Source organism: Tarenaya hassleriana, unplaced genomic scaffold, assembly GCF_000463585.1.
Source record: "Tarenaya hassleriana unplaced genomic scaffold, ASM46358v1 Cleome1, whole genome shotgun sequence".
Classification (NCBI taxonomy): domain Eukaryota; kingdom Viridiplantae; phylum Streptophyta; class Magnoliopsida; order Brassicales; family Cleomaceae; genus Tarenaya; species Tarenaya hassleriana.
Genome location: NW_010960187.1, coordinates 7,610,348 through 7,622,346, shown reverse-complemented (window position 1 = coordinate 7,622,346; position 11,999 = coordinate 7,610,348). Strand labels below are relative to the sequence as shown.

General features: G+C 35.1%; 2 protein-coding genes across 2 annotated transcripts; both read left to right on the top strand.

Moving 5' to 3' along the window:
• Positions 1-2,375: 2,375 nt before the first annotated feature.
• On the top strand, positions 2,376-7,788 carry LOC104817891 (DNA repair helicase XPB1). Its single transcript, XM_010547262.2, has 18 exons — positions 2,376-2,492; positions 2,681-2,724; positions 2,827-2,902; positions 3,010-3,178; positions 3,396-3,618; positions 3,704-3,760; positions 4,176-4,319; positions 4,431-4,511; positions 4,613-4,700; positions 4,838-5,175; positions 5,325-5,400; positions 5,506-5,699; positions 5,901-6,064; positions 6,149-6,221; positions 6,344-6,457; positions 6,567-6,647; positions 6,825-6,968; positions 7,292-7,788. The coding sequence occupies exons 1-18, from the start codon at positions 2,483-2,485 to the stop codon at positions 7,526-7,528; spliced, it is 2,313 nt and encodes a 770-aa protein (XP_010545564.1). The 5' UTR covers positions 2,376-2,482; the 3' UTR covers positions 7,529-7,788.
• Positions 7,789-8,861: 1,073 nt separating this feature from the next.
• On the top strand, positions 8,862-9,893 carry LOC104825253 (probable serine/threonine-protein kinase At5g41260). Its single transcript, XM_010557554.1, has 4 exons — positions 8,862-8,963; positions 9,042-9,147; positions 9,383-9,468; positions 9,660-9,893. Exons 1-4 carry the CDS (start codon positions 8,862-8,864, stop codon positions 9,891-9,893), a joined length of 528 nt encoding a protein of 175 aa, XP_010555856.1.
• Positions 9,894-11,999: the final 2,106 nt, after the last annotated feature.

Sequence of the window (11,999 nt, the reverse complement as noted above, 5' to 3'; positions counted from 1 at the left end):
AAACCCATCGGATACCGCCGTAAAAAAATAAAATTAAAAAACGAAATCTTCTTTTTAATGCGTCATAAATTTCAATGTAGCTGTCTAGGTTTAATTTTTTTTTACTTTTTATAGTCCCCTAATTGAATTATATAAGCTTCCAATATGGGGAAATTAGCCACTCATGAGTGTTCCACAAGTCTAATGCCATGCGTCTTTTAAAAAAATATATAATATTTCGGCCCGATTGACCAAAACCAACCATAAAGGGTTATTTCCAATAAAACGGACCTTAAATTTGGGGTTTTTTGTAATATTTATTTTTATATAATTTAATTTTTTTATTAAAATTTATATTTATTAATTTTTATATCGTTTTTAAAATTGTATTTTATTGGGTTTTAAAAATAATATTCAAGTTTTAAAAATCGAATTTAAGCCCTATACAATTTTATATATAATTTAATTGTTTGAACTTAATCGCATTCCTTGTATAACTCATAGTAATCGTAACAAAAAAGGGAGAATCTAACCATGCACTCCAACATTTCAAGTAAAAATAAAAAAATAGAACCTATAACTTTGTTTAAATATATCTAATCATACATTTTGTTGGTGACTTCTATCATTTTCTTCCCCATCTTCACATGAACCATCATCAATTCCAATTTGGATAGGATTAAATCATATTATTTTAATACCATATTTGTACTGTTAAATTGGACGCACACAAAATATATATATAAATGAACAGGTTTTGGGGCGAGATGAATTTACAACAATAACCACAACAACAATAATAATAATAATAGTAATATGGAGCTTGGGAGACAAATAATGGGGGCTTGGTTTTTAATGCATGGGCTTTGTCGTATTGTAAATGAGGGAAAAATATACAGGTGGGCAAATGGGCCCACCCGAATTAATCTTTAAATAATATTTGGATAGAAATTGAAAGTAACGAAGAAAAATTAAGTTTTAAACAAATTTTATGTTAGAAAATACATAAATTCCATTCAAATTAGATCAAAATTAACTAACACTAAATCAGATAAAATATGCTCAGATGAATCATAGTCGGTCAAACATTCTGATAGGACTTTTGGTTTTTATTATTACGGACAAATAAAAAAATTTAGATACGATAATATTAATTTACAGGCTTCAGGGCCTGATGAGACATGCATTCGGTATCTCCGACAACATTTTAACGGCCATGATTTGATCTCACATCGGTCCTCCTATCTAATGCTTTCACGTTATTTTTTTTTTGTCGTGACTGCGTGTGTATATATATATACATGATTAATTTAGTTTTTGTTTAACTTTAGTTTTTAACGGCTTTTTCAAGCAATAGATTCGTTCGCATAATGTAAACAAAAAACAAAATGTTATAAGATTGAGCTTAATTTGTGTATCATCATCATCATCATCATGATTATTATATTATTATTATTATTGTTATTATTTTATTATTATACTAAATTTGTTGTCATGGATATTAAGACAAAAAGAAGAAGAAAAGATGGGAATGCAGGCGGAATATGGAAACGAGTTAACTTTTGAAATGTCAATAGAAATGACAACTATTAGACAAAAATGAAATTAGATTTGAAGTCCGCCATGCAGCTGGCTCACACTACACAATATATATATATATACACACACACCATACGTACCTACATATGCGTGTGTGTGTATATGTATGTATGTATATATGTATAGATATGTAGATTTTGCAGATCAATGGGACCCAGAAGATATCGCTCATAATCTCCTTTTGGTTACTTTGCCATTTTCGCTTTCCTCGATTGAAGAAATTATAATAACATTCTTAGACCTTTTTCTTTGTTGGTGGCAAAATTTATAATAATGCATTTTTCCATTTGTTTTATTGTATACGGGATTATTCTCACACAAATACTTTATATGTTTCATATCTTGGTATTCGAATCCATGAAAATATTATTGTATATTTCAATTTTCTTTTTTCTCTTCAAAATTTTTACAACTGTCACCAGATTTTCTTCATTTCATTCTAATAAAATTTTTCATATTAAACCCTTGACAGATATCACATGAATGTTATGTATCTCCATGAGAATATAGGCACATATACATATACATATGTATATATATATATATATATTGGACTTTTTTGGTCCAACCTTCTGTGCCCAATTTTACAAATGGGCCGAAAGTGGCATTCACAAATGATTTACAAATATTTTAAAAACAACAATCATAGTGATAATGTCATTGAATGGGCTTAGCCCAATAAGAGAAAACAGGCCCATGTTATGTTTTGTGAATGGTATTAAGGCGGTTAAAATGTAAACGACGTCGTTTCTTTAGGACAGCTATATAACAAACCGACGTCTGTGCGTTCGTTGAAAACTCGGAGTTCTTTGATCATACATACCAAATAAGAGAACGGAGCAAGGGGAATACGAATATAACTGAAGCGATTTGGATCTGAACCCTAAGAATAACAGCCTTAATCATGGGAAATGGTAATTCTATACGTCCCATTGTTTGTTGATCTTTGTCGAATCAGCCATCGTTTTCATTTCCAATCAAGCTCAACCCTAATTTTCTCATTTTGTCTCGATTTTTCCGTACCTTTCTCAGCTTTGTACAGTGGCTTCTGCAAATTGGTTGATGTTCACCATGATTTTTCACGTTTTTGTTTTGGATTCAGGTGAAAGAGGAAGACCCAGTAAGAAGATGAAATTCGGCGGCAAGGTTCGCCTTCGTCTTCTTGACGCAATTTTGTTTTGGGTTCTGCAGGTTACGTGTACTGGGTTTTGTTCTTAACAACTTATTGTATTCCGTGGTGAATTTCAGGATGATCAAAAGATGATGAACTCGGAAAATGAGGATTACTACTTTGGTGATGACGCCGATGAGGATTCTCGAGATGGTATTTCGATTATTTTTGTTCCAGAAGTAGTATTCTTTTCTGTTATATACACATGAATCATACATATATCGGAAACAAGAATGAATAGAAAGTGTAATGGATTCAAGGTGATGGGGAGGTGAAGAAGATGGATTTTAGCAAACTAGAACTGAAGCCTGATCATGAAAACAGGCCCTTGTGGGCATGTGCAGATGGGAGAATCTTCCTCGAGACATTCTCTCCTCTTTACAAACAAGCCTATGATTTTCTCATCGCCATAGCCGAACCTGTTTGCAGGTCCTCTTTTCCTTTCTCGTGTGGTGTTCATTGCATTTTTTGTATATTGAGACTCGGGGATGTTCAAGTCTGGAAATTGATTAACCCGATTGCCAAGTATAGTTCATGACCTAGTTGGTTCTCAACAATGAGTTTGGTGTATTGATGATCATATGGTTATGGAAATTCTGTTTGAACTCTGGTCTGATTCTGTTGTTTTTTTCCTTTTTTTTTTCAGGCCGGAGGCTATGCATGAGTATAATTTGACTCCTCACTCTTTGTATGCAGCTGTGTCGGTTGGTCTTGAGACAGAAACTATAATTTCTGTTTTGAACAAGCTGTCTAAAACTAAGCTCCCGAACGAGATGATTGACTTCATACATGCTTCCACTGCCAACTACGGCAAAGTGAAGCTTGTATTGAAGAAGAATAGATATTTAATTGAATCACCATTTCCAGAGGCAAGTTATTCTCTTTTTGGTGATTTATATTTTGTATTTGTTTGCCGTCTGAGTTGCTTTTCTCACTCATCTAATATGCTTGCAGGTATTGAAAACGCTTCTCAGGGATGATGTTATTGGCCGAGCTAGGATTTCCCCTGAGGTTGGTATAATATTTTTAATAGATCACGTTATCTTGCATTTCTTTGCATGTTTTGGAAATGTTACTTCAAGTGGAACTGCTTTTTAGGTTTTTAATGTTGTCTCTTTGGTTCCATTCTTCTGGCATTATCTCTAGATATATTTGATTAGCTGGTCAGCTTTGTGGTCTTAAGGCCTCCAATTCTCTGTCAGGATTATCAGATTATGTCTTTTGAGTACTCTTAGTCTTAGTCGGAATGTTTGCGCTGTCCTGTGAAATATTTGATACTCTCTCCAAGAAGGGTTACACTGACCTGTGGAATTTTTTATTCTATCTCCAAGGACATAGTTGTAAACTGTCATTATTATTTTTGTATCTTGGTAATTATTGTCTTACATGCAGTTGGTTTGAACCAGCTTCTTTACTTTCTTGTTAGTCTTCTCATGGAGGAGATGGTTTCACAATCAGTAAAACAGCTGGTGAACTTGAAGCTGGTCCTGGGGGGTTGCTAAATGAAGCTGAATTGGCTGCTGCGGCAGAAGAGAAAGAAACTCACTCTTTTGAAATTGACCCTTCTCAGGTATTTTGTTAATCTGGTCAGTGGAATTTGTTTGACGGATGTTTAATTTACTATGATTTTAACATTACCTTGCATTCACTTGCTCTTTTTGTGCTTTTGATGATTGATTAGGTGGAGAACGTGAAACAGCGCTGCTTGCCCAATGCCTTAAACTACCCTATGTTAGAGGAATACGACTTCAGGAACGACAATGTAAGAAAACACACCGCACCATGTTAACTGTATTTTATGTTGACCGGTATATGATATGCATTGTATTCTCCTGACTGTTAATAGCTTGATTTGGCCTCTAGGTTAATCCTGATCTCGACATGGAACTTAAGCCTCATGCGCAACCGAGGCCTTATCAGGAGAAGAGTCTGAGTAAAATGTTTGGGAATGGTATGGATGCTGCAATTCTGATTATTTGGCAATCTTTCATGTGGAAAATGCTGCAATTCGTCAGGATTCTAGATAGATGTTTATCCTTTTGATTTCTCATCAAAGTCTACAACTGATTTAGATGTGTGAATATCCAGGAAGAGCAAGGTCCGGGATTATAGTTTTGCCTTGTGGTGCTGGTAAATCTCTCGTGGGAGTTTCAGCAGCTGCTCGTATAAAGAAGAGTTGTCTTTGTTTGGCAACGAACGCTGTCTCAGTTGATCAGTGGGCCTTCCAGTTCAAGTTATGGTCAACCATAAGAGATGATCAAATTTGCCGTTTCACTTCAGACAGTAAAGAACGGTTCCGTGGCAATGCTGGTGTTGTTGTCACAACCTACAATATGGTTGCTTTTGGTGGCAAACGGTCAGAGGAGTCGGAGAAAATAATAGAAGAAATTAGAAACAGAGAGTGGGGATTGCTGCTTATGGATGAGGTAGGTGATCATGCGAAATTCCATTGAGTATTCTGTAGTGGCTATTTTTATCGGAATAATTACCGAGTAGATGTTATAGGACAAGTTCCTGTTTGAAGTCATGTATAACTTACATGAGTGACAGAGATAACCAGAATTATTATTAACAGGTGCATGTTGTTCCGGCTCATATGTTCAGGAAAGTCATCAGTCTTACGAAATCTCACTGCAAATTGGGACTTACAGGTAATGCCCTGTTGATCTTTCCAGTCCTTGTTAGGCTTTTTTTTCTTTGTTTCTTTCACTCTTAGTTCTCGCAAGCTGAGTCTCTTCTTATTATCTTGTGTGCAGCTACTCTTGTGAGAGAAGACGAAAGAATTACGGATCTTAACTTTCTTATTGGCCCGAAACTGTATGAAGCTAACTGGCTTGATCTAGTGAAAGGAGGGTTTATAGCAAATGTGCAGTGTGCTGAGGTATGGTGTCCTATGACCAAGGAATTTTTCGCTGAATATCTGAAGAAGGAGAACTCCAAGAAAAAACAGGTTCATGGATTTTGCTTTCATTTGTGAAAATGGATGGATTTCATACATATTTAATCTGTGAGAGATAAAGATGGGCTGGTTGGGCTTCTCAGCCTTCGGATTTTAGTAATGTATCCATGATTTCTGAGTTGGGGAAATTCACTTCATCGAGTTCTTTGTTTCTAACTTTCTGACAAATGTTGTTTGGTTGGGGGTTTGCAGGCACTTTATGTAATGAACCCTAACAAATTCAGAGCTTGTGAGTTCCTCATACGCTTCCATGAACAACAGCGTGGGGACAAGATTATTGTTTTTGCAGACAATCTCTTTGCGCTGACGGAGTATGCGATGAAACTCCGGAAGCCCATGATCTATGGTGCCACCAGGTTTTGTTTTGTTTCTTCCTTGGAATCTCTCTCGGTTTTTTACTGCTTGATCAATCTGAGCCTTTCCTTTGTTCATCTGCACAGCCATATTGAACGAACCAAAATTCTCGAGGCGTTTAAGACCAGTAAGGACGTAAACACGATCTTCCTGTCAAAGGTATATACTTTGTTAAAACGGAATGATGTCCGTCATTTCTTCTTCATTTGATTGGGTTTATCTCTCAAAGTTTTGTCATATACGTTTTGGAAATATGATTGTGTATTCGGTTATGTCCACAGGTGGGTGACAACTCTATAGATATTCCAGAAGCAAATGTTATTATTCAGATTTCATCACATGCTGGGTCAAGACGTCAAGAAGCTCAGCGTTTGGGTCGTATTCTTAGGGCTAAGGTCAGTCGGATTTACACATTTCCATCTATACTCCCTGTAACTCCGTTGCTACATAAAATCATATTTTCCTGCTTACTAATTACAAAAATTTCCCACTTGTGATCAATAGGGTAAGATTGAAGATAGGATGGCAGGTGGAAAAGAAGAGTACAACGCTTTCTTCTACTCGCTTGTTTCTACAGACACACAGGTAAAACCGTCTTTGCCTTCTTAACCAGTTCTCTCATTTCTGGTTCTGACAATTTCCGGATGGTCGTGTGTTTTCTCATTTGGGAGAGATCCATTGTCCTAAATCAGAGAACTTAGTGAACTCATCATGCATTGGCTATTCCATGATCTGGACCATATTTACGGATTGAAAATGCAGGAAATGTACTATTCGACAAAAAGACAACAATTCCTGATTGATCAAGGTTATAGCTTCAAGGTTATAACTAGTCTTCCACCGAATGATGCCGGTTCAAGTCTAAGCTTCCACAGCCAAGAAGAGCAGTTGGCCCTTCTCGCTAAGGTTTGTTCTTCACTGTCCCTTCTCAATCAAATCATTTACACACTGTGAATATGTGCCCAGGCCGTAGGAAAAAGATATGATTTTCGAGAATAAACCTAAGATTTCGTGTTTTAAAAAAGAAAAGATGTGATTTTTCTAACCAAGTTTTGGTCACGCGATATCATAAATAGAAGTCAGTTGTATCCCATGTTAACTTATTCCCATTCTCGGTGATAATTTTTCTTAAAGGTTTAGAACCCGGGATTCATTTTGGTAGTAGACCCGATTGAACAATCTTGAAACGGAGCTCAAAAAGCCTTGTCCTTTTTCGATGTCGGAAACAGGTTCTGAACGCTGGGGACGATGCGGTCGGGTTAGAACTGCTGGAAGAAGATACAGACGGAATGGCTCTGCAGAAAGCGAGAAGAACGATGGGAACGATGAGTGCGATGTCGGGAGCAAAGGGAATGGTTTATATGGAATACAACTCTGGAAGACACAAATCTGGCAGCCATCTGATGAAGAAGAAACCCAAAGACCCTTCCAAGCGTCACCATTTGTTCAAGAAGCGCTACGTCTGATCTGAAGAGACCGTACCATTTCTGAGGGGGGAAAAAACAGTTGTTTTGTCCTGAAGAAACATCATGATCACCATCATCATCGCGATCACCGTCACCGTCACCGTCTCCAAAAACATATCTCCGGTGTAGTTTTCCGGTGCTTCTTTATGGTGTGAGAATGGTTTGTAGTGTTAAAGAACTCTATAGAGCTATGTATTCTGATGCATATATGAACCCATGATAAAATTGATGTTGGGGCCTTTTCCTCCAACCCTGGAAAATTCATGTGAAGAGAAACAGCTAATATCATTTATTGATTAATTACATAGCAAAATGCTTTTGTTGAAAAGAAAGTATATGTGTACACACATATATATATATATATATATTGTCTTGACACTATTGTTCTCGTTTGGGGGAGGAAGTTGGTAGGACAGCAGCCCCACACAACAAAGCACACCGCTGAATAAAATAAATAGAGTTTATACGTAATAAAATTCTTCACACGTTTGGAGGGGTTCATATTTTTTAGATTTTATATTATTATTATTATAATTTATACGCTCTTTTTTCTTTGGTAGGCATAAGCCTACAGGTAGCATTTGACCACTTTTCAAGGACATTCCCTGGTGCGATGCTCTTGTGATTAAATTAATTAATCCATTTAGTCTAAACTATTATTTATTTCATTAAATATAACTTTTCCTTCAGACTTCATTAAAGTCCTCAAAATGCAAACACCCCATTGGTTGGGAAATTTTTTTTTAAAAAAAAGGAAAGGGCATTTAGCCGTCACATCAAACAAAACGTCAAAGATTCACTTAGCAAACAACAGAATCATCTAATAAAAACTTCTAGTTCAAGTTCTGAAAGCCACATAATGGAACAACAAAAATGGCACGGTTAGGTTGGGAAAAAAATAATATTTTTTGGTACAAATTGTATAAATATTTGAAAATTATAATATGGAGTATGTTGGTCCAAATGGGTCCATTAATCATCCGAATTGATGGTGTAAATATTAGAGGTTGCTCGAGAGAGAGAGAGAGAGAGAGAGAGAGACCCTCTTTAGCACAAGTGGAGAAGAACAATTCAATTCGCAGTAAAGGAAGACCCAAAACGACCTCAAATCATCACTAATTCCTTTTGTTTCACAAAAGTTATGTTTTGGCATCCATTTGCTACCTAAGTTATAAAAAAAGTTATATCTTGTATATATATATATACTGTGTATATTTTGCATATATTGTGTCTTTTTATCTATTAATTTTTTTTCATCATTTTACAAAATTTAAAATGATGTAAACTGCTCATTGGGTATTTGAAAGGTTTAAATCGATTTGCTAAATTAATTATGAGAGTAGCTCTACATATTGCTCAGGCTCTAGAATATTGTACCAGCAAAGAACGCGCACTTTACCATGACCTAAATGCTTACAGAGTTCTCTTTGACGATGTAAGTCGGTGTGTTTACGCTTTTTGTTCTGATTATGTTGGTACAGTTTTACATAAAACATCCACTTTTTTCTTTTAGGAGGCAAATCCAAGACTGTCATGCTTTGGTTTAATGAAGAACAGTAGAGATGGAAAGAGTTATAGTACCAATCTCGCATTCACTCCTCCTGAGTATCTAAGAACAGGTATTATTTTGTCAAAATAACCTGTGCATGCCGGAGGGAAAAAAAAAAAGACGATTTCCTTTCAATTCAGAGTTGATCTCTGAAATCTTTTCATATTTTGTTAAAGTGTTTCGGTGTTATATCATCGCAACTGACTGCCATGGTTAATTTGACTATATACCACATGATTGTTTCGTGTTTCGGATTTGTTATAGCCTTTTTGTTTAAGTGCCAGCATGATTGTTTCTTTCTACAGGTCGCGTGACACCAGAAAGTGTGATGTACAGCTTTGGAACTCTACTTCTCGACCTTCTCAGTGGAAAACACATTCCTCCAAGCCATGTTAGATCTCCTGACATCATTTGGATATAAAAATTTTCTGAGTGTTTCTGTTATATATACCACATGATTATTGGCCTGGATTATGGCACATTCTTCCTGAAGTCATGTTTAGGGCCACGTTGTAGTTCTATATTATAGCACAAACGGGTATCTCGCTAATCAATTATTTTTACTTGTATGATGGACCTTAGGCTCTGGACCTAATACGAGACAGGAACATTCAGATGTTGATGGACTCATGCTTGGAGGGTCAATTTTCGAGTGATGATGCCACCGAATTAATACGGATAGCCTCGAGATGCTTGCAATATGAGCCCCGGGAGAGGCCTAACCCAAAATCGTTGGTTACTTCTTTAATTCCGCTTCAGAAGGATATTGAGGTTCTTTCATTTTCAATCATCAAAAGATTTATTCTCTTTTTTTAGTAAATTATCGGTTGAACTTTCTACTAAATCAAATAAAAATTCAATAAATATATATACAGATAAATTTATAAGTATAATAAACATATAAAAACAAATAAATAAAAAATAACAAAGATTATTTAAATTTACAATTTTTACAAATATTTCTTCTTTTGTTTTAGTTTTTATTTTATTATAATTAAATTGACAATATTTTTTATTTGTCTAAAAAAAGTAAAAAACTTGAAAATAGAAAATAACAAAAAAACAATAGACTAATTTTTTTTATTAACTAACATCACAAAATATATGAAAAAAATCAAATTAGTGGGGTCCGTGAGAAATTTTTAGCGGGGGCATTAACATATTTTTTTAAAATTTTATTAAATTTTATAACTAATATTTTTAAAAGGAAAAAAACAGTGGGGGCCAGTGCCCCCACTCATCTCCACGTAGGTCCGCCACTGGGTATCAATTTTAGGGGTGGGCACTTCGGTTCGGGAATTTAGTACCGACCCGAGCCGTCCCGAAACCGAACCATACCGAACCGAACCGAATAACGTTTGGTTCTAATTCGGTACACTTTTTATGGAACCGAATGAACCGTTCCCGAACCGAACCGTATGAATACCGAACCAAAATTCGAATATTCCACTAATATATGTGTAAATATTATAGTTCAGTACTTATTTGGTATTCATATAATGATACTGTTCCGAACCGAAACCGATACTAAAACCGAACCGAACCGAACCGTTTAATATTCAGTTCTAGTTTGGTACACTTTTTATAAAACCGAAAATACCGTTCCCGAACCGAACCGCTTGAATATCGAACCGAAACCCGAAACGCCCACCCCTCAATTTTGGAGTTTCAGAGATTGTCTGTCTTCGGTTTTTTTTTTTTTTAAAAAAAAAGTGCCCTGCAAATTCTTTTTTTTGCTCCTAGAGTTTCTCTCGATCTTCCAGTTATGCCCAAATTTTATTATATTTCCTATTTTACCCAAAAACACTTGGATTGAGAGAAATCGAAATAATTAATGTCATTGACCTGTCTGTGACTGTGAGATTAGTGTTTCTAGTTTTTCTTCTTAGTTAATTCCTCATATTTTACAAATTAAATGTGTTTAATTATCACGATGATGACTTTTTTATGCGTTTTGTCTCGTCATTATTGTTAAACCCTACTCAGCGTTTTCAAATATTAATAAATAAACTATTTTGATGCGTTTTGTCTCGCCGTTATTATAGCAAACCACATTTCATCAACACCCACATAATTATGTGCAAGAATACACTGTTTATATATGCATTTGACCACTTTTCAAGGACATTCCCTGGTGCGATGCTCTTGTGATTAAATTAATTAATCCATTTAGTCTAAACTATTATTTATTTCATTAAATATAACTTTTCCTTCAGACTTCATTAAAGTCCTCAAAATGCAAACACCCCATTGGTTGGGAAATTTTTTTTTAAAAAAAAGGAAAGGGCATTTAGCCGTCACATCAAACAAAACGTCAAAGATTCACTTAGCAAACAACAGAATCATCTAATAAAAACTTCTAGTTCAAGTTCTGAAAGCCACATAATGGAACAACAAAAATGGCACGGTTAGGTTGGGAAAAAAATAATATTTTTTGGTACAAATTGTATAAATATTTGAAAATTATAATATGGAGTATGTTGGTCCAAATGGGTCCATTAATCATCCGAATTGATGGTGTAAATATTAGAGGTTGCTCGAGAGAGAGAGAGAGAGAGAGAGAGAGACCCTCTTTAGCACAAGTGGAGAAGAACAATTCAATTCGCAGTAAAGGAAGACCCAAAACGACCTCAAATCATCACTAATTCCTTTTGTTTCACAAAAGTTATGTTTTGGCATCCATTTGCTACCTAAGTTATAAAAAAAGTTATATCTTGTATATATATATATACTGTGTATATTTTGCATATATTGTGTCTTTTTATCTATTAATTTTTTTTCATCATTTTACAAAATTTAAAATGATGTAAACTGCTCATTGGGTATTTGAAAGGTTTAAATCGATTTGCTAAATTAATTACGTAATTATGTAGCTATATATTATCTCTAATTGTGATTTAAAATATAAAAATATGTAGGGAA

Coding starts and splice junctions, on each gene's coding strand:
- LOC104817891 (XM_010547262.2), top strand. Junction 3,619..3,703: donor TTGAATCACCATTTCCAGAG/GCAAGTTATTCT, acceptor ATATGCTTGCAG/GTATTGAAAACGCTTCTCAG. Junction 6,969..7,291: donor AGTTGGCCCTTCTCGCTAAG/GTTTGTTCTTCA, acceptor TGTCGGAAACAG/GTTCTGAACGCTGGGGACGA.
- LOC104825253 (XM_010557554.1), top strand. CDS start 8,862: ATGAGAGTAGCTCTACATATTGCTCAGGCTCTAGAATATTGTACCAGC. Junction 8,964..9,041: donor ACAGAGTTCTCTTTGACGAT/GTAAGTCGGTGT, acceptor TTTTTCTTTTAG/GAGGCAAATCCAAGACTGTC. Junction 9,148..9,382: donor TCCTGAGTATCTAAGAACAG/GTATTATTTTGT, acceptor TTCTTTCTACAG/GTCGCGTGACACCAGAAAGT.